This window comes from Mus pahari, chromosome 1 (genome assembly GCF_900095145.1).
Source record: "Mus pahari chromosome 1, PAHARI_EIJ_v1.1, whole genome shotgun sequence".
Classification (NCBI taxonomy): Eukaryota; Metazoa; Chordata; class Mammalia; order Rodentia; family Muridae; genus Mus; species Mus pahari.
Window position 1 is genome coordinate 16,465,551 of NC_034590.1, and position 18,976 is coordinate 16,484,526.

The window sequence follows — 18,976 nt, forward strand, 5'->3', positions numbered from 1 at the left end:
CCCTCTCGCAAAAATAAGCAGCCCAGGGGTAATGGTGGAGGTCTTCAGTCCCAGCCCTTGGCAGGCTGATCTCTGAGTTTGAGGCCAACCTTGTCTACAGAGTGAGGTCTAGACCAGCCAGGGCTACATAGTGAGAATCTGTCTTAAAATCAAAGGTTTGGGCCTTACACTTATTATTATTGTTGTTGTTGTTGGGCTACATAATGAGAATCTGTCTTAAAATCAAAGGTTTGGGCCTTAGATTTATTATTATTATTGTTGTTGTTGATGATGATGATGATGATGCATATGGGTATTTTGCCTGCAAGTACGTCTCTGAGCCACATGCATGCAGTGCCCACTGAAGCCAGACGAGGACACTGGATTTGAAGCCCCTGGGACTGAAGTTACAAAGGGTTGTAAGCCATTGTGCGAGTACTGGGGATTAAGCCAAGGTCCTCTAAAGAGAGTAGCCATTGCTCTTAACTGCTGAACCATGCATGTCTCCAGCCCCAGCTTTGGCCTTCTCATGAACTGGATATGAATGGCCAACTGTTCTGTCTGCTATGGGATACCAGTAGGTTTTGTTATGTCAGAGACAGTCCAGGGTGAGTCTGGAGATGAAGCAGCTCAGCTACAGTCATCGGCTAGTCCCACCCCCCTGGTCCTGTTCCACATTCTCTTCAGCAGGCAGAAAAGAGGGCCTTGCTAAAAAATGCCTAAGAGGGGACCCGGTGACCTCAAAGCACAGATGGCAGCCTTTCCCAGCATCCCCCTGGCAGTTCACCCCCTACTCCACCCCAAGGCAGGGCCGGCACCCCCATGTCACGGCACCCCCATGTCACTGGAGCAGAGAACTGAGCTTCCCTGGGGTGGAGTCACCCCTCTCACGTCACCTGGGTAGGAAGAGGCAGGGCCCGTAGGGTTTGAGGCCACAGTAGGCTGCTGGCAGAGCCTGGGCCTACCCCGCCTTGCCCCACATCTGACTAGGGAAGTAAGGCGAAGGAGGCTCATGGAAGAAAAATCTAAATGAAAACATAAAGCTAGGAGAACTGAGGCTTCAAACCTGAAGCTATCTAATGAGGAGGCCGAAGAGTGACTGGAAATTATCTACAGAAACCAGTAAGTGCCGGAGGCCTGGGCAATGGAGACCAGGGGGGCCGGGGAAGGGTCAGCAGAGAAAGGAGGCCCACATAGGAGCCCCGGGGCTCCTGGCACACCCGCTCAGGTTTCTTTCTCCTTTCTTGAGCCACGGCTGGCTGTCACAGGCCCTGACCTGCCTCCCCCACCGTCCTGTCCCTGCCCCTTCACCAGGCAAGCAGCCCCACCTCTGTGACGCCCCAGATTCCCCCCTCTCTTTGGAAAGAAGGGAGGGCCCAAAGGAGGCCAAGGGGCCCACTGGGTCTAGGCTGTGAGGAGGGAGAGGCCCACAGGAGGAGAGAGCAATGGAGACCTCAGAGAGGAGACAGAGACAGGCACAGTGGGAGGCCTAGAAAGGGATTGTAGGGACAAAAAGCTGAGACAGAGGAAACAAGGACCCAAAGACAAGCAGGAACAGAAGCCTAGAGGCAAAGAGACCAAAACCACACACACAGAGGGGAGAGAGGGAGGTGGGGGCCTGAAACTCCGAGACCTGCTGGAAAGAAAAGGGTGTACCTACAAGAAGAGGGGACCACAGGGAGGAGAGGGGCTCAGACAGGTGACATCCTGTCTCCCAGACCCCAAGGCTGCCTTGGGAGGGCCCCCACACAGCTCTCTCCCAGGGCAATAAGGCAGGACTAGAAGCCCAGTCATCCCAGTGCCCCCCCCCCACCTCTGGAGGCCAACCCCCTGCCTGCCTGCCTTCTCCACAGGTGCTCAGACCTAGCCTGAGCTGCAGTGCCAACCGCACCCTTTAGAGTTCCCATCCCCAGAGCCCAGGAGTGAATCCAGGAGAGAAGGGAAGGTTCTCCCACCCCCACCCTCATCCCCACCCCCACCCCCACCCATTCCAGGAGACTGCCATCCTAGAAGCTAGGCCTCCTCTGTCCCAGCATACATTCCCCCCCCCCCCAATCTGTCCTTGAAAGATGGGGAGGGACTTGAAGCCACACTCTGCTTCCCTCTGTATCTCTCACCTCTAAACTGCTGCCCCCAAACTCAGTGACCTCCATCCCCTCAGGTGGCTTCGTCCTGCCCTTCTCTCCCACCCCCGCCAGCCAGAGCAGCTGTAGGCACCAGCTGTCCCTTAGCCAACCACACCCAGCCCAGTCCAGCTGTCCCTCACTGGAGTTCAGCAAGGTGGAGGGGGAGAGACTTCACTGGTTGTGAACAGACCTCACAGGTCCCTAATATTCTACATGTTGGGACATCAAAAATGAGGTCCTTACCCAGTAGGTAGCCCCTTTCCCCTTGTCTTCCCAGTTGTGGGGCTCCCAGTTGTGGAACAAGCCAGGTTCTCATGTAAGGAAGAAGAAAAATATTCTCTTAAGATTTCTCCCGGGGTCTTCCTTCTCCTCGCAGCTTAACAAGAGTGAGCCAGGAGCCTTGCCCAACAAAGCCCCTCCCAGCTGTTTTGTTGTGCTCAATATCCAGGAAGCAGCTAGCCTAGATCCAAGCCACTCTGGAAGCAGAAGGCTCTTCTTACAGGCTTGGGGATTGGTGTGAGAACTCTGGGGGAAGGAGGCAGGCAGTCAGAGAAGCAGAGAGGCCCAACAGGTGAAGAAAACCCCAAAAGCCAGCGTTCTGATCGCCTCTTAAAGTGATTAGACCTCCTTCCTTGTCCCCAGGGGAACCTGGAGCCCGCCCTGCCCTACTCCAGGCCACGATGATTCTCCGATTCATTGCACTTGCTCTGGTAACAGGTACGGTGGGGCTTAGAAGGAAGGGGTGGGACCTCCCTCTCCTACTCTAAGTGCCCCCCCCCAACTATGGTGACACCTGCTTGGAGATCATCCCCATGAACTAGTCTGAGCTATACCAGGCATAATCAATTGGGACTAAGTGGAGGAATGGGGGGGGCTGAGTCCCCTCAAAATCTTAGGACAGCCACTAATGACCTGAACGTATAGTCTTATGCCAGCACGTGACAGCTGAGAATGAGAGCAGCTACCCTTTGCTTACTCTCATTTCTGGGGTCCCTCTACCAGCCTACCTCCTCTTATGCTTGTACCTCATCTTTTGCCCCCTTCAGGGCACGTAGGGGGAGAGACGAGGATCATCAAGGGTTATGAGTGCAAGCCTCACTCCCAGCCATGGCAGGTGGCCCTCTTTCAGAAGACACGACTTCTCTGTGGGGCAACCCTCATCGCCCCCAAATGGCTCCTGACAGCAGCCCACTGCCGCAAGCCGTGGGTGCGGGGGCTGGGGCGGGGCTGGGCGGGGCTGGGAGGGGGCTGGAGATGGAGAGATGAATGGAGAGAGGGGCTGGGGCCAGAGAGAACGTGTGGGGGTGGCAGCCGTGGGTGGAGAGATTGGGGATGGTGTGGTGTTAGCGTGGATGGTCAGACTGGAGAGGGTAAAGTAGCATTAGTGTGTATGACGGAGGCCTAGTTGGTCTGAAGATGGAGGGTTGGGGATGGAGTGGCATTAGTTTGGATGATGAGGATCTAGTTGGGTTGATGACAAAGGAATGAGGTGATGGCTTTAGTCAGCATGAGGATGAAGGAGTGAGTGATGGTGGATGGGTCTGGGTATTCGCAAGGTACAATTCATCATCTCTCCCTCCCCACCCCTGCCCTGTCCCCCTACCTTTCCACCTCTGACCACATCTCTCCCACCTCAGCCATTACGTGATCCTTCTTGGGGAGCACAACCTGGAGAAGACAGATGGCTGTGAGCAGAGGCGGATGGCCACTGAGTCCTTCCCCCACCCCGACTTCAACAACAGCCTCCCCAACAAAGACCACCGGAATGACATAATGCTTGTGAAGATGTCGTCTCCCGTCTTCTTTACCCGAGCTGTGCAACCGCTTACCCTGTCCCCACACTGTGTCACTGCAGGCACCAGCTGCCTCATTTCTGGATGGGGCACCACATCCAGCCCCCAGTGTAGGGGCTCCTGAGGGAACCATGATCCGGGTGGGAGATGGGGAAAGGTGACCAGATGAATCTTCAGAGAGAAAGATCAGAGTCACTCAAGAGGCATGGTTACCTGGAACAGTCAGGAGAGGGATGAGCTAAAAGGAAGATGAGAAATTCTGAGAGACTCACTTTTGGGCCTCAAGACTGAGACAGGTGTGAGGCAGGTGTGAGGAAGATATGATTCCCAAATCTATAACTTTCTAGTTGTGGGATCTAAAGCAGGTGGCTTTACCTCTCTGAACCTAGGGTTTTTTTTTTTTTATTTCTTTCTAAAAAGAATGATTATATCCACCTACCACAGTGGGGTCAGAGGTAATGCACAGGGAACAAGTAGTAGGAAGAATTTACTCAAAGTGTTGCTGTTGCCATAGTTACAAGCATAGAGATGGGTTCAGGGCAAGGATTGTCCCAGGTGCTGGCTACTGTGGTAGGGTTGGAAAACCAGGTGACCACTGCTCACACCCTCCACTGCTGTCCCCACAGTGCGCCTGCCTCATTCCTTGCGATGTGCCAATGTCTCCATCATCGAACACAAGGAGTGTGAGAAGGCCTACCCAGGCAACATCACCGATACCATGCTGTGCGCCAGTGTTCGGAAAGAGGGCAAAGACTCCTGTCAGGTCAGCAGGCAGGGGCTGGGTCTCCAGCCACATACCCATCCCAACCTCCATCACATCTTTTCTGACATCGCCAGCCAGCCCCGACCACAACCACATCCAACCCTGCCTCCCCATGTTCACCCTCCTCTCCAACTCTGCCACCCATGAAGAACCTCTGGGCCCTGACCCCATCTATAGTCTCACCCAGAATCCCACCTTCATCCCACTCAGCCTCTCACCGTCAATCTCTTCCTTCACCTGCCCGCCACCCTCCCCACCCCTCCCAAGCACCCCCACTTGACTCTAACAGGCTGTGTCTCCTCTCATGCCAGGGTGACTCTGGAGGCCCCCTGGTCTGTAATGGATCTCTTCAAGGCATCATCTCCTGGGGTCAGGACCCATGTGCCGTCACCAGAAAGCCTGGCGTCTACACAAAAGTCTGCAAATACATTGACTGGATCCACGAGGTTATGAGGAACAATTAGCGGGGATCTGCTCCCCACCACCCCACCCCTCCGACCTCTTCTTAATGCTTTGACTTCTCTTCATTCTGCCCTAAGAAGTCCTCAGCTGGGACCCTTGCATGTACTCTCTCCGACCCACCACGAGTATAGTATAGTGATGCTCTAACTTGATGATCGACCTGGGGCCTGGAATCAAATCCTGACTTGAACTAAATCGTGACTCTGGACATGATCACCACTGGTTTTGTTTGGTTGGTTGGGTTTTTTGTTGTTGTTGTTGTTGTTGTTTTGTTCCCAGCTTTGAAGACAGTCCCTGGCATATTCTAGGGTTTCAATAAATATTTGTTAAATGATAAATGATTCTGTTGAGTGCCAACTGCATATTAGCCCTTGGCCATACAGAGGGCGTTTAAATGTCACATGTGTGTGAGAGTTTGCCTGCATATTCGTTTGTCCGACATACACCTGCCTGTCTGAGGAGCTCAGAGGAGGGGTCAGATCCCCGGCCACCATGAGTGCTGGGAATCAAACCCTCCTCGGCAAGAGCAGCAAGCCCTCTGAACCGCAGAGCATCCCCCCCAAAGACCTTTTAAATGTTACTTACTAAGCAACTGAATGCTCACAAGCCCCTTGGAGATTGGTCCTACTTATCTACCCACTTTGCAGACATGAAAGTGGGCACAGACAGATAAAGGCGCACTCACAGCCACCCAGCTGAGACCCGAAGGGTTTAAAAGCCCAATGACTCTTAGTTATCAACGCGATGCCACATTAACATTAATGCTCAGTTCATTTTCTTTTTGTTACTTTAATTTTTTTTTTTTAGTTTTAGTTTTTTTTTCCATTTATTTACTCATTCACTTTTTTTTTTTTTTTTTTTTAGGGGTGGGCAAGGAGAGGCTCATGCCATGGTGAACATGTGGAAGTCTGAGAGCAAATTTCAGGAGTCAGTTCTCTCCTTCCACCATGGGGGCGGGGGGCAAGGACTGCATGCAGGCTATTAGGCACGCACCCGTACCCACCACGCAGAAAGAAGTCTCTCAGTTCTTCTCTCTCTACATGAGGAGTTGCACATGCAAAAGTGTGATCACAGTGAGTGTGTCCTCATGCACTCAGTAAGAGGTAGTCAAAGAGGCAACCATCATTTTCCAACTGCCAGATTCATTTCGCTGAGGTCAGTGTCGCCTGGTCTCTGCTAGCCAAAACGAAGCCAAAGGACACAAAAACAGAAAGGAGATCCCTGTCGCCTTTAGCACACGTCGAATGCTCTGTAGCTCCGAGTAGCTGGTGGCTGGTACAACATAGTCACTGTAGCAAAAATCTGGACAGGGCTGAGTCAAGCAACCTCTGAAGTTAACACAGACCAGATGCCTCAGATAACACAGGCCTTCTGTTCAGCTCTTGGGGAGAGATCCCCAGAACTAGAGAGAATTGTCTCTAGTTAGGCGGACTTGCTTGCTGTGTGACCTCTTATGAGTCACAGCCCTCTCCAAGCTTCCCATTCCTCACCCAAAATGAGGGTGTCAGCCAAGGTGATGTGGCCTGTTCCTTGATGTGATTCACGAGCTCGTGTCACCTGAAGACACACAGGGAGGGTACAAGATGCTCACACACAGGCTTAGGGCAAAGCTGCAGCTTCCCACCCCCACCCTCTCAGCACATGCTGAGACACAAGGAGCCTACTGTTTCTTGGTTTACACACTTGGGAGTCTGTCTGTGTCCTTCCCACCCTTTCCTTCTGCCCACTTGAACTCTTCCCACCTCCCTCTTCTTCCGCATTCTGGCACCTGTCAGAGCAGACCTTTCCCCCTCTTCGTTTCCCCTCTCCGTCACTCACCATCTCGTTGCCCCAAGCTCCCAGGAGATGTAATCACCCCCCCATCTTTCCACCACACCTGAGAACACTTCTCAGAACAGGGCAGAGGGGGAACCCCCAAGAAAGCCAGCTCCAAAAGGTGTTCTTGTCACTGCCAGAAGCCTGTATTCCAGAGCCCCGCCCCGAGCAGGAATCTGGGGCCCTGGTTGAATGCCAGCCCCACCCACGTTATAATTAGGGAGAGGGAAAGAGAGGGAGTGAAGCCCTAAGGGGAAGGGTGGGGAGGGGGAAGCTTCCGGGATCTTGAGGGTTAAAAGGGAAGGTCTGGCCAGGGGTCCCTGGTCAGAGGACTGTTTGCAGCCCACACTGCAGGGCAAGAGGCCTTCTGAGTCTCCTTTCTTCTTACTGGCGACTTCCAGGTGAAGCGGGATGCACTCCACCCTATTGGGGTGGATGGCGAGAGGATGGGTGGAGACCCTCGGGCAACGGGCAGGAACTCTTTCATAGCCCTGATTTTCCTGCAGCATGGGGAAGTCCCTCAGCTCTGAGGTTAGGAAGAGGTTCTCACGGGCTCTGAGCAGGACCCCCACCTACCCATGAAGGAGTGTGGACCTGGAGCTCAGTGTGGCTGGTGGCCAAGAAAGGCTGGGTGCACAAATCGGTCCCCTCTGGAGGATCGAGGACTGGAGTTCCAGGGGCCTTTGGAGTGAGCCCCACTGAAGTGGTTCAGATGCGCTGAGGCAGGGGGTCTTGACCGATCATCTGTTTTAGGCTTCCACTCCAGCCTCTGTAAGCCAAGTATCAGCTATGAGGGTCCCGCTTCTTCACCTCTTCACTGCCTCTGGCTCCTGGTCCCTGGTGAAGCCGCTGCTGCCGCTACTGATGGTGCAACTCTGGGGTGAGCCTGGGGCCGGGGGCGACAGGAGGGAAGAGCCTGGACTGGAGGTGGAGGGAATGTTGCCACTGCAACCGTAGTCAGCTCTCCTTCCTGGGGGCCTGGCACCCACATAGACATTCCAAGCAGGATCCACCCTCGGGTGGGCTCTGTCCCCGGATACCGCACCCAACTGTTAGAGAACCCAGCCCCTTCGCTCCATCAGCTTCTCCACCTCTCTGCCCTCTCCTGCCTTCTCCTCACCCCTTTCAGATCCGTTGTATCCCTCCCTCTTCCTAAAGGAGGTGCCACAGTACCCCTAACCTGTATGTTGGAGCACCTTCCCATCCTTGAACGAGACCTACCTTTCCCTCTTGCACATCCCTTCTCATTTGTCTAGCGCTTCTGGGCGTTCTGGCCCCATTTCTTGCTGTTCCACCTCGACCCTGTCTCCTTCTCGCTGCCGCATTAGTTCCTCACTGGCCCCACTGTGTGTCCTGTCTCCTGCTCTCGCTGGCCCATTGTGTGTTCTGTCTCCTGCTCCATATTGCCTCCACTGTGTTGACTGGTCCCTTTACCTCCCCTTTGTATTCTGCCTTCTTACTGCTCACTGTGTCTCTGCCCCTCTGTCCCCCCCCTCCCGCCCCCGTCCACCCCCTTACCTATCATACTCCCTCTGCGCAGTGCTCTGCCTAGGCTCGCATCTGGTCTCAGCCGGGTAAGTTAGGGGCCTTTCCTGCACATTGCCTCACCACCCCCCATCCTGCGCCCACTCCAGTCTCAGCCCTGGGGTGTCTTAGTCCCACTCTATTCTAACCCCTCTTGCCCTTTCACACCTCAGCAAGTGGTTCGCAGAGTTCTCTCATTTTCCCACGGCTTACGACCCAGCTGCACCCCCTAGAGGCCAATCCTGTGACTGCTGCACTAACCCAGAACTAAGACCGGGCCGGGCGAAACCTGATGCCCCTGTCCCGCTTCTCTATCCAGCGGCGCAGGCTCTGCTGCTCCCGGGAAACGACACGCGCGTGGACCTCGAGGCCTCCGACGCCCTGTGCGCGCGTGACTATCATCCCTGGCAGGTCTCCCTCTTCCATAACCTCCAGTTCCAATGCGCGGGTGTCCTGGTGGACCAGAACTGGGTGCTCACGGCTGCACATTGCTGGAGAAATAAGTAAGGAACCACTCAGAGGTGGCAATGGAGTAGTGGGTAGGATGGGGCCCAGGCACTCTCTCAGCTTTGATCAGGTTAGGGGTGGCAGCCATCCTACAAGAGAGGCAGGATCCAAGCTGCAGCGCCAGGGCAGGGCGCTGTGAGCCCATCGCACCTGTCTGTAGAAGCCAGGGCTTGTTGCAGTTAGTATTTAAGACCTGTAATCTCCTCATATGCCTGCAACACAGGGTCAAAGGACCAAGTGACACGAAGAAAGGAGAGATGGGCATACTAAAAAGTTGAGATGTCGTCAGCCTTCAACCCTCAAACTCTTACTCTCCTCCCTCAGACCCAGGAGTCCAGTCTCCAGCCTCTTCCCTCAGTCCCGGGGGACCAGCCCCAGCTGCTCTCCCAGACCCTCTGATCTCAGGAGGCCACTTCACTTCCCCACCCTCTGCCCCAAGGACTGGGATCGGGCTCCGTCTCCATGAAGGTTTTGCCTCCATCAGACTACTCTTCCTCCCCCAGGCCGCTGAGGGCTCGAGTTGGTGATGACCACCTGCTGCTTTTTCAGAAGGAGCAACTGCGGTCCACGAGATCTCCTGTTTTCCACCCCAAGTATCAGGCTTGCTCAGGCCCCATCCTGCCGCATCGCTCAGATGAACACGACCTCATGATGCTGAAACTGAGCAGTCCCGTGATGCTGACATCCAACGTGCATCCCGTGCAACTGCCCTTCCGCTGCTCTCGGCCAGGGCAAGAGTGTCAGGTCTCAGGCTGGGGGACCTCAGCCACCCGAAGAGGCAAGGACTGGGCTGGACGAGTGTACTTTGGGGAGGAGCCTGGACTCCTGGGTCCAAAGGGAGAAGGGCTGAGTGAGAGCTAGACCCTAGATCTGAGGGAGGATGGCTGAAACCTGGGTGTCTAGGCCTGAGGGAAGAGGCTTGACTATGAACCCCAGCTCAGGGGACTCCAGAGGTTGGGGCTGGATTCTTGGATCTAAGATTAGAGGGATGGAGTTTGTAGTCCTGGATCTGGGGAGGAGGGCTGGAGTCCAGACACCTCGATGTGAGGTTAGAGAGCTGGGGCACGGACCTCTGGGTATAAGAAAGGAAGGCCGTGACTAGACTCCCAGGTTGGGTGGGGGAGGAGAGCTGAGGTCTGACATCTGGGCTTGAGGAGAAGGCTAGGATCTAGACCCCTGGGTCTGAGAGAAGAGGCTGCGGCTGGCACCCTGGGTCTGAGGGAGGAGGCCTAGGGAGGATCACGAGGGTTTGATTTTCTGTGCCTAAGGGTGGATGGGGTGGGGTTAGTTTTCCTGGGTATGTAGGAAGGCTTGGGGCTGGATTCCGGGGTCTGGAAGAGAGGGCTAACTGGTTCCCGTGTGGCTGCCCTGTTGTCAGTGAAGTACAATAGGAGCCTGAGCTGTTCCAGGGTAACTCTGCTCAGCCAGAAGCAGTGTGAGACCTTCTACCCAGGTGTGATCACCAACAACATGATTTGTGCGGAGGCAGACGGAAACCAAGACTCTTGCCAGGTAAGGACAGATCAGCAAGCCAGTCTGTCTCCTGAACTGGGGGGGGGGGGGTAGGGAGACACTGAAAGAGCTGTCTCTGCCTTCCCTCCCTTCCTCCCCAATCCACAGCCCTCCCTACTCTTTACCCTCTTTTTCGACCCACTTCCTTAATCCGTTTTTTCACCCTGCCAACCCCCATCTCTTGATCCCTCTGTCTTCTCACTTTGGATGAGCCAGTTCCGGCTGCAAAACCATCGCATCTCCATTGTCACCTCCCAACTTGACCCCCCCCATTGTCACCTCCCAACTTGACCCCCCCCATGCCACTAACACCTCTGTCTGTATCCCCTTTACCACCCCAGCTTCTAACATCTCTCCAGCCCCATCCCAGCGTCTTCTGTATCCTAACCCAACAATAGTCCTCCAGGCAGCTCTCACCTCATGGTACCTCTTTCCTCCCATCTGCAGAGTGACTCCGGTGGCCCCCTGGTGTGTGACGACACCCTGCATGGTGTCCTCTCATGGGGCATTTACCCATGTGGTGCTGCCCAGCACCCATCTGTCTACTCAGAGATCTGCAAATACACCCCCTGGATCCGAAGAGTCATTCGTTCCAAATGACCGGTTTCTCACATCCTGCATCGCCTCCCCCCTCCGTCTGTCCGCCCCTCTCCTCCTCTCATGCCCACCCACACCTCTTCCCTCACCCCCTGTCCACCCCTGTTCTCTGCTCACAAATGCAGAAAATGGTGGCTGGGAAAGTTCTAGTACCCCAAGGAAGCTACCAGTCCCCAAGTCTCTAAGAGAAGTTACCTGTCATTCAACCTGGCCTCCTCTACCTCCCTCCTCTGTGTGACTGGGACAAGCCTGGTACTCTCTCTGAGCCTTGGTTTCCTTGTCTGAAAAATGGGGACAATGAATTGTCTACCTCTTACATATGTTGTATGGAAACCATGATGGAGTGTGTGTGTGTGTGTGTGTGTGTGTGTGTTTATGGTAACTGCCACAGGAACATGAACACCATCTGGCTATCACTGATTAAACACTACCAAATCTGACCTCCAATGTGTGTGCCTCTGTCTGGGATCAGAGCCAATGAGTGCACCGAGGGCAGCCTTCATGTGTGTCAGCAGCAGAGAAGAGCCTGGCTCCACACTGCCACCCAGAGCACCCTCAGAGTCCTTTCAGGTTTTAAGGACCTCAGTTCCAGTAAAACTGGATCTCATGGTCACACGGTGTGCAGCAGGGTTGGAGGCTTTTGGTCTTGTTTTTTTTTAAATCACACATATTTTGTGTATGTGCATGCCTGCATGCAGACATGCTTGCAGCATGGAACATGTGTGGAGACCAAAAGCAGTCAGTTCTTTCTTTCTACCCCAGAGGCTGAACTCAAGTCACCTGGCCCAACAGTGAACGCATTTACCCACTGAGCAGTCTTTACAGATCTTCTCAATTTACAAAAGCATCTATTTATTCACGTGAATGAGTGTAAGCACCTGACGCATGGATGTCAGAGGACAGACCCCGCAGTTCTTCCGTTCCAGGATGGCAGGCTTGGCAGTGCCTTCACCCAGAGTCATCTTTCTTGCCCAAATTGGAGTTTATTGCAAGAAATTTTTAGCACAGGTGTTAAGTGTGAGGGTTAAAAGAAAGAGAGGTGCTTCGGAAGAAAGCAGGATATATCTAAAAGCGCGCGCGTGTTTGTGTGTGTGTATAGATCAGAGAACAATATGTGAGTCAGTTCTCTCCTTCCACTGTGTGGATCCCAGGGGTTGGACTCAGGTCATAGGCTTACCAGCTTGTGATTTTACCCACTGAGCCACCTCACCTATCCCAGGAGTGTGGGCTTCTCAAAGAACCAGCTCATAGGTCTTCACAATAGTCAGGATGGGGTTTTTAATGGGGTTTGAAGTAAGCATCATATGGATATCTGGTTCTATCAATGTAATTGTGCCATTATATCTAAATGAGGTTGCAGGGTGGCTTCTGGGGTCATCGTGGGACCACAGCAGAGATGGCGCAACTCCAAACCAGGAGTGCTTGGGAAGGTGGCTTCTTACAATGTTGACAGTTAACAGTCTCATCTCTGAGGGAGCCAGAAAATTCCTAGGAGAGGAGCGAGGCCCAACCCAGGTCAGATACATTTTGTCCTTTGGCCTGGATTACTTTGACTATAGGATTCTTTTCTGAAAATGTTTCTATATAAAAGAAATATTGGACTAGCTAATTAGCTCCACGGGTCACACAGATGGAGAGAAAGAGCAGATGCTGCAAATTGTTCTCTGACCATCACATGTACACTGTGGCGTGCATGTGCAGGAGTACACACAAAATAAACGTCAAAAAGATAAAGGTCTGGAGAGATGTCTCAGCAGTTGAGCGTGCCGGCTGCTCTTCCAGGGGACCTGGAATCAACTCCTAGCATCCATATAGCAGCTCACAGCAACTCCAGCTGCAACTCCAGCTGCAGGGGCTCTGATGTTCTCGTCTGGCTTCTGGGCATATTCACGCAGGCAAAACAATAATACACATAAAGTTGCAAATGTTTAAAACACGGGCTGATGTCTTAGTTAAGATTTCTATTGCTGCAACAAAATACCATGGCCAAAAAGCAAGTTGGGGAGAAAGATTTATTTGGCTTGTACTAACATATCGCTGTTCATCACTGGAGGAACTCAGGACAGGAACTTAAGGTGGGAACCTGAAGGCAGGAGCTGATGCAGAGGCCATGGAGGGATGCTGCTTTCTGGCTTGCTTCCATGGCTTGTTCAACCTGCTTTCTTCTAGAACCCAAGACCACCAGCCCAGGGATGGCACTATAACAATGAGCTGGGCCCTCCCCATCAATGACTAATTAAGAAAATGCCTTACAGCTGTTTCTCGTGGAGGCGTTCCCTCAACGGAGGCTCCTCCCTCTATGATGACTCTAGTCTGTGTCAAGTTGACACAAAACCAGCCTGTACAGCTGGAGAGATGGCTCAGTGGTTAAGAGTGTGTACTGCTCCTACAAGAGGAACCTGAGTTTGGTTTCCAGCACACAAGGGGTCAAGACACCTCAGGTTTTCTCAGGCACCTGCACTTATATCTGTGTGCTCATCTACAGACATGTACAAATATATGTGACCTTTAAAACAATAAATAAACAAAAACTCAGTATGGTTGACTGTGCTGGAATCCCTGACTCTCAGCTAGTGAGACACTTTAGCTAGACTTTGAAGCTAAGAATCCGTCTTCTGCTGTTTTCCTTTCCCCCAGCCCACCCACAGGCCCGATGGAAAAATCAGATTCTCCATTCCTCCTAACCTTCCAGAAGGGTCTTTTAACCACTTCCTCTTCCCCTCCCACTAGGTCTCATTTCTGGGTCCACCCAACACCAGTTCTTCCTGTCCTGGCAGGGACCAGCCTGACCTTGGGTCACCTGACACACTCTCTGCCTCCCTTGGGACCCTGGAATTCGAGGGTCTGGTGCAGCATCCACACCCACTCCAGCAGAAAGCCCCCCACTGCTAAACTCACCAAGGAGCCTTCCTGTGGGCTTTAGAGAGAAAACAAAACAAAACTGTGCTGTACGCTAAGGGCTCTGAGGGTTTGGTCAGAGAGAAGTTGTTTTCCCCATCTTGATACGATCTGTGGACAAATGTATATGTTTCAGAATACAAGCATTCAAAACGTTTGGATGGACCCAGATGAATTTCACAAACTTCAGATGAAATGTAAATGTGTTTGAGCATCCTGACTTACCTTAGACCCAAATAAAGGGAACACAGAAATCTTGATAGAGGGGCCTTTAGTTTAGGTCTTAAAGGATAAATAAGAGTTCATCAGAAAAAGGGTACAGAGAAAAGTGTTCGCTTATTCAACCAGCACAATTTCCCCCTTTCAAACACCAATTGAGTCTCTGTTATATGCCAGGCCCGGAGCCCACAGAGTCTTGATGACTAAGGTCAGAACGTAGAGTCTGACCTACAGCTCCCTTCTGTCAGCTCTGTCCCTACCCCACGCCATTAGCATACACAGGAAATGTCAGTCCAATGTGTCATCCGGGGATCCAAAGCACAGTAAGTAGGGTCTTGCAGCCCGGCCTCATATTTGGAAGTATTTCATCCACGTCCTCTGCCAAGTCCAGAGATGACTCTAACCGAACCCTACCCCCGGGAAGCTGCTCATCAGGTCTGGGAGACAGGCTAGTCTCACATTCCTGGCATTCAGGTCTCTGTGAGGTCACCTCCTCCATGAGGCCTCCCTGGATTGCCCTAGACAAACTGTCTTATGCTGCGTGCCTCCCCTTCCTTCCTCCTTCCTTCCCTCTCGCTCTCTCTTATTTTTTGGTTTGTTTTTTTTTTTAATAATCATTTTATTAGTTTACATTTCAAATGATATCCCCCTTCCCAGTTACCCCTCCACAGACCCCATTTCCTCTGTGACAGCGGCTGTTGTACCATGTGTGTTTTTATTTGATAACATCCTCCCTGTCCTACCTTCAACCCCCTACCCTGAAACAGAGGTACCCGCTAGATTAGACTCATGCATATTAAATGAGATCATAGACACCAACTTATTTCAGTCCAGGCCATTGAGGCTGGAGATGGCTCAGTGCTCAAGAACACTGGAGGAGCATAGAGAACCCAGGCTCAACCCCAGCGTGGTGGCTCACAAGCATCTGTAACTCCAGTTCCAAGGGGCCCAACGCCTTGCTCTGACACCTGCAGATACCAGGTGACACGAGTACATACAGCCAGGGAAAAGTTCGCGCACATAGAATCCTTGAATCTAAGTATTTTTTATATCACTCAAATGATTGGGCTGGAGAGATAGACGGCTCATTGTGTACAAGAGCTTGTGGCCAAGCCTGACGAACTGAGTTTGATCCCCGCAACCCACATAGTGGAAAGGAGAGAGCCTCCCACGAGTTGTCCTTTGACCTCCACACACGTTCTGTATCGTGCCCACATACAATAATGTAATTTTTACAAGGTAGCTGCTGGAGGCTAGAGAGATAGCTCGGCAGTTAAAAAGCTCTTGAGAACTGCAGTAAAGGCCCAGCATGAGCAAACATGTAACACATGAATAAAATAAATATTTTTTTAAAGGATAGCTATTAACACGGACTTTTAAAAAAAAATCTATTTTTATTTAATGTTGTAAGTGTGCATACACTCAGATGCCAGAAGAGGGCATCAGATCTCTGGAATCTGGGGCTTTAACTCACACTACAGGCTACTGATGTGGCTATTGAGAACTGAAATGCCGCTCTCCCCCACAAACCCCACTCTGGAAGAGCAACAAGTGCTCTTTCCCACTGATGCATCCCCCTGGACCCTAAATGTACTCCTAAAGCAGGTCCTGTGGTCCTTAGCACACAGTGTCTTCTTTCAGCTCTCAGAGACATCCACCACATTTGCACGGGGAGGAATTGTACCCTTGGCTGGCATGCAGGGCTTGGGGGCGGGTGAGAAGACAGTTTGCTGAATATTCTTCACATAGCAGGCACTTTTTGATTTGTATGTGTGCGTATGTGGAGGCCAGAGGTGTGTGCACATGTGTGTGTGTGCACATCTGGAGGTCAGAGGTGTGTGTACATGTGTGTGTGTGCATCTGGAGGCCAGAGGTGTGTGCACATATGTGTGTGTGTGCATCTGGAGGCCAAAGGTGTGTGCAGATGTGTGTGTGCACACATGTGTGTGCATCTGGAGGCCAGAGATGTGTGCACATGTGTGTGCACATGTGTGTGCGTGAGCGCACGCGCGCGCGTGTGTGTGTGTGCATGTGGAAGCCAAATGTCAAACCATCTCTGTCCCTCTATTGCTGCCCACCCTTTCTTCTTTTTGCAAATATCATTCTTTAACTTTTTATTTTTATAATTTATGTATTTATTTAGTATGTATGTGCATTTTGCTGTATGTGTGTTTGAAAACTTTGTGCATGTGGAAGGAGGCCAGCAAAGAGCAATGGATCAGATAGATCTCCTGGAGCTGGAGTCTCAGTTCTGAGCCACCGTGTGGTTGCTGGGAATTGAACTGGGGTCCTCTGGAAGAGCAGCCAGTGCTCTTAACCCCCGAGCCATCTCCTCAGCTCCTCTACCTCTTCTTACTACACCTTATTACTTTTAATTGGTGTGTATGTGATGGGGCTGAGAGATATTCATGCCACAGTGCACACAGGTAGAGGTCAGAGGATAACTCATAAAAATCAACTCTTTCTTTCTTCCACCATGTGGGTCCTGGGGACCAAATCCAGGCCAAGCATGGCAGCGGCCCCCTTACCCACTGAGATTTCTTGTTGCTCCTTAGTTTTTGAGACAGATCCTTTCACTAAACCTGGACCTCACAGATTAGCTAACCTGGCTCGCCAGCAAGCCCCAGGGTCTGCCTGTCATCAGCTCTTGAGTGCTGGGACTAAAAGAACATGAACCATTGTGCCTGCTTTTGTTTGTTTGTTTGGTGGTGGTGGTGGTGTGTGTACATGTGTGTGCACGCATGTATGTGTGTATGAGTGTGTGTGTGCGTGTGTATGTTTTAAACAGTGGCTCTGGTAGTTGAACTCAGGTCCTCGGGTTTGCACGGTAACTACCTCCCCCCTGAACCACCCCCCAGCACTCTGATGAGAGCAGTACCTGCCCATTAGTGCTGTCGGCCCCTCCCTGCAGCTCTGGTGAGCACTGCCATTTAACAGCCCCAGCAACTAAGTCACACATCTAACCTTTACCCCCAAGAGAATCGGGCACAGATGGCCCAGCTCACACTTCAACGTCATAGAGAAGGGGTGTTCCAGGGAGCAGATCTCAACTGGATCCTCAGGCTCCTGGGCATCAGAAAGTGGACATGAGGGCCAAGTCAGCCTTGGTCTGAAGAGATCACTGAGACCATGTCAACAGAGGGCACTGGGTTCTGAAGATGAGTAAGAGCTTATCAGAAAAAGGAGGATGTGGAGAAAGACACGCAGTCATTGACATCTTTGGAGGACTCCAGAGAGCCCCACCCAAAACAGGGTGATACTGGGGACAGGGATGAGTCAGACCTAGGCTGGGCTCTCCCAGGGGATTCACCCCATGCTGGGAGGGAGACACATGAACGATGGGCAAAATAGAAGTCGGGGAGATGGGCAAGACCAATACAGCAGGTGTGAAGTTCTGAGAGGGTGGCCGAGGACAGAGGGGAGGCGTGGAGACAGATGGGCTTGATTCCAGGACCCATGAGCACCTGGGTCCTTGAGGAACAGTGGGGAAGGGGACAGGTTATGACAAGAGTGAGTTAATCCAGATAGGACCAGATTTCTCAACACCACAGGAGAGGCCCGTGTGCTTGAGGGAAGGAGCTCTGATCATGGTCCCAGAACAGGTTTGGTTTGGAGGAGAGAGCTTCATGCTCATTAAGGTATATATATATATTCTCTGTCTCTCTTCTTCTCTGTCTGTCTCTGCCCTCTCTCCCTTCCTCTTCCTCTTCCACTTCCTCTTCCTTCTCCTCCCTGTTCCCCTCCTTCTCCAAGCCATAGGACATTTTGAATCCAGATCTCGAAGTCTGAGGCCATGGGAAGCAAACTCCACCCTCCTAAGGCTCTGACAGAAACTCTCCAGGGCTCAGCACCCTTCTCCCATTTAGCCAATTCTGCTGAGCTAGGAGGCCCCATGGAGAGTCCCCTGTGCCCCCTCCCCTTCCAGAGGACCCTGTCATAAGGCCTTCCCCCTCCCCCGGGGACATTTCCCAACTCTGATTAATCACAGGGGCGGCCCCAACGGAGGAGGAAGGAGATCTCTATGGCTTACCATAAAGAAGGTCAGGCACCCAGGGGCAGGCCAAAGGACCTGTGCCCAAGGACATGAAGCTGGGACTCACCGTGGTGCTGTTCTCTCTGCTGGCAGGTGAGAAGCCCAGACCCGTACCCTCCAGCCCCATGCTCCCCTATATGGTGTCCTCGCCCTTTGGACTCCCCAAGAAACTCCTCCCTGGGCTCTCCCCAACCTGCTGGCTCTGACCCCTGTGCCCTCCACCGCACCCCAGGCCACTGTGGAGCTGACACCCGCACCGTCGGAGCCCGGGAATGTGAGCGCAACTCTCAGCCCTGGCAGGCTGGCCTCTTCTACCTCACCCGGCAGCTCTGTGGAGCCACGCTCATCAATGACCAATGGCTGCTCACAGCTGCTCACTGCCGAAAGCCGTGAGTGTCCAGAGCTGGCCAGACCCAGCCGGGACTGGGAAACAGGGAGGGGAAGGCCTGGCTTGAGGTTTGGGGGGGGGGCTCAGAATTGGAGGCTGGAGATGGCTGACATTAAACCAGGGCTCTTAGCTACCTGCTCAGAGACCTGATTCTAAGACTCAATTGATACGTTCTTCGGGGTCTCACAGTGTAGTAATGACGGCTATCCTGAAACTTGCAATGTGGACCAGACTGACCTGGAACAGAGATCCCAGCCCAATCAGAAATCCAAGATCATCCTCAGTTATATAAGTTCTAGGCCAGCTGGAACACATGCAACTCTGGAGAGAGAGAGAGAGAGAGAGAGAGAGAGAGAGAGA

At 52.6% G+C, this 18,976-nt stretch overlaps 2 protein-coding genes across 2 annotated transcripts; both read left to right on the top strand.

The window, feature by feature from the left end:
* Positions 1-915: 915 nt before the first annotated feature.
* Klk11 (kallikrein related peptidase 11) lies at positions 916-5,461 on the top strand. Its single transcript, XM_021210370.1, has 6 exons — positions 916-1,101; positions 2,748-2,822; positions 3,152-3,308; positions 3,743-4,008; positions 4,525-4,661; positions 4,973-5,461. The coding sequence occupies exons 1-6, from the start codon at positions 1,059-1,061 to the stop codon at positions 5,123-5,125; spliced, it is 831 nt and encodes a 276-aa protein (XP_021066029.1). The 5' UTR covers positions 916-1,058; the 3' UTR covers positions 5,126-5,461.
* A 2,266-nt stretch (positions 5,462-7,727) lies between these two features.
* Positions 7,728-11,081, top strand: Klk10 (kallikrein related peptidase 10). Its single transcript, XM_021200171.1, has 5 exons — positions 7,728-7,818; positions 8,782-8,965; positions 9,473-9,747; positions 10,348-10,481; positions 10,929-11,081. Exons 1-5 carry the CDS (start codon positions 7,728-7,730, stop codon positions 11,079-11,081), a joined length of 837 nt encoding a protein of 278 aa, XP_021055830.1.
* The last annotated feature ends 7,895 nt before the right edge of the window (positions 11,082-18,976 follow it).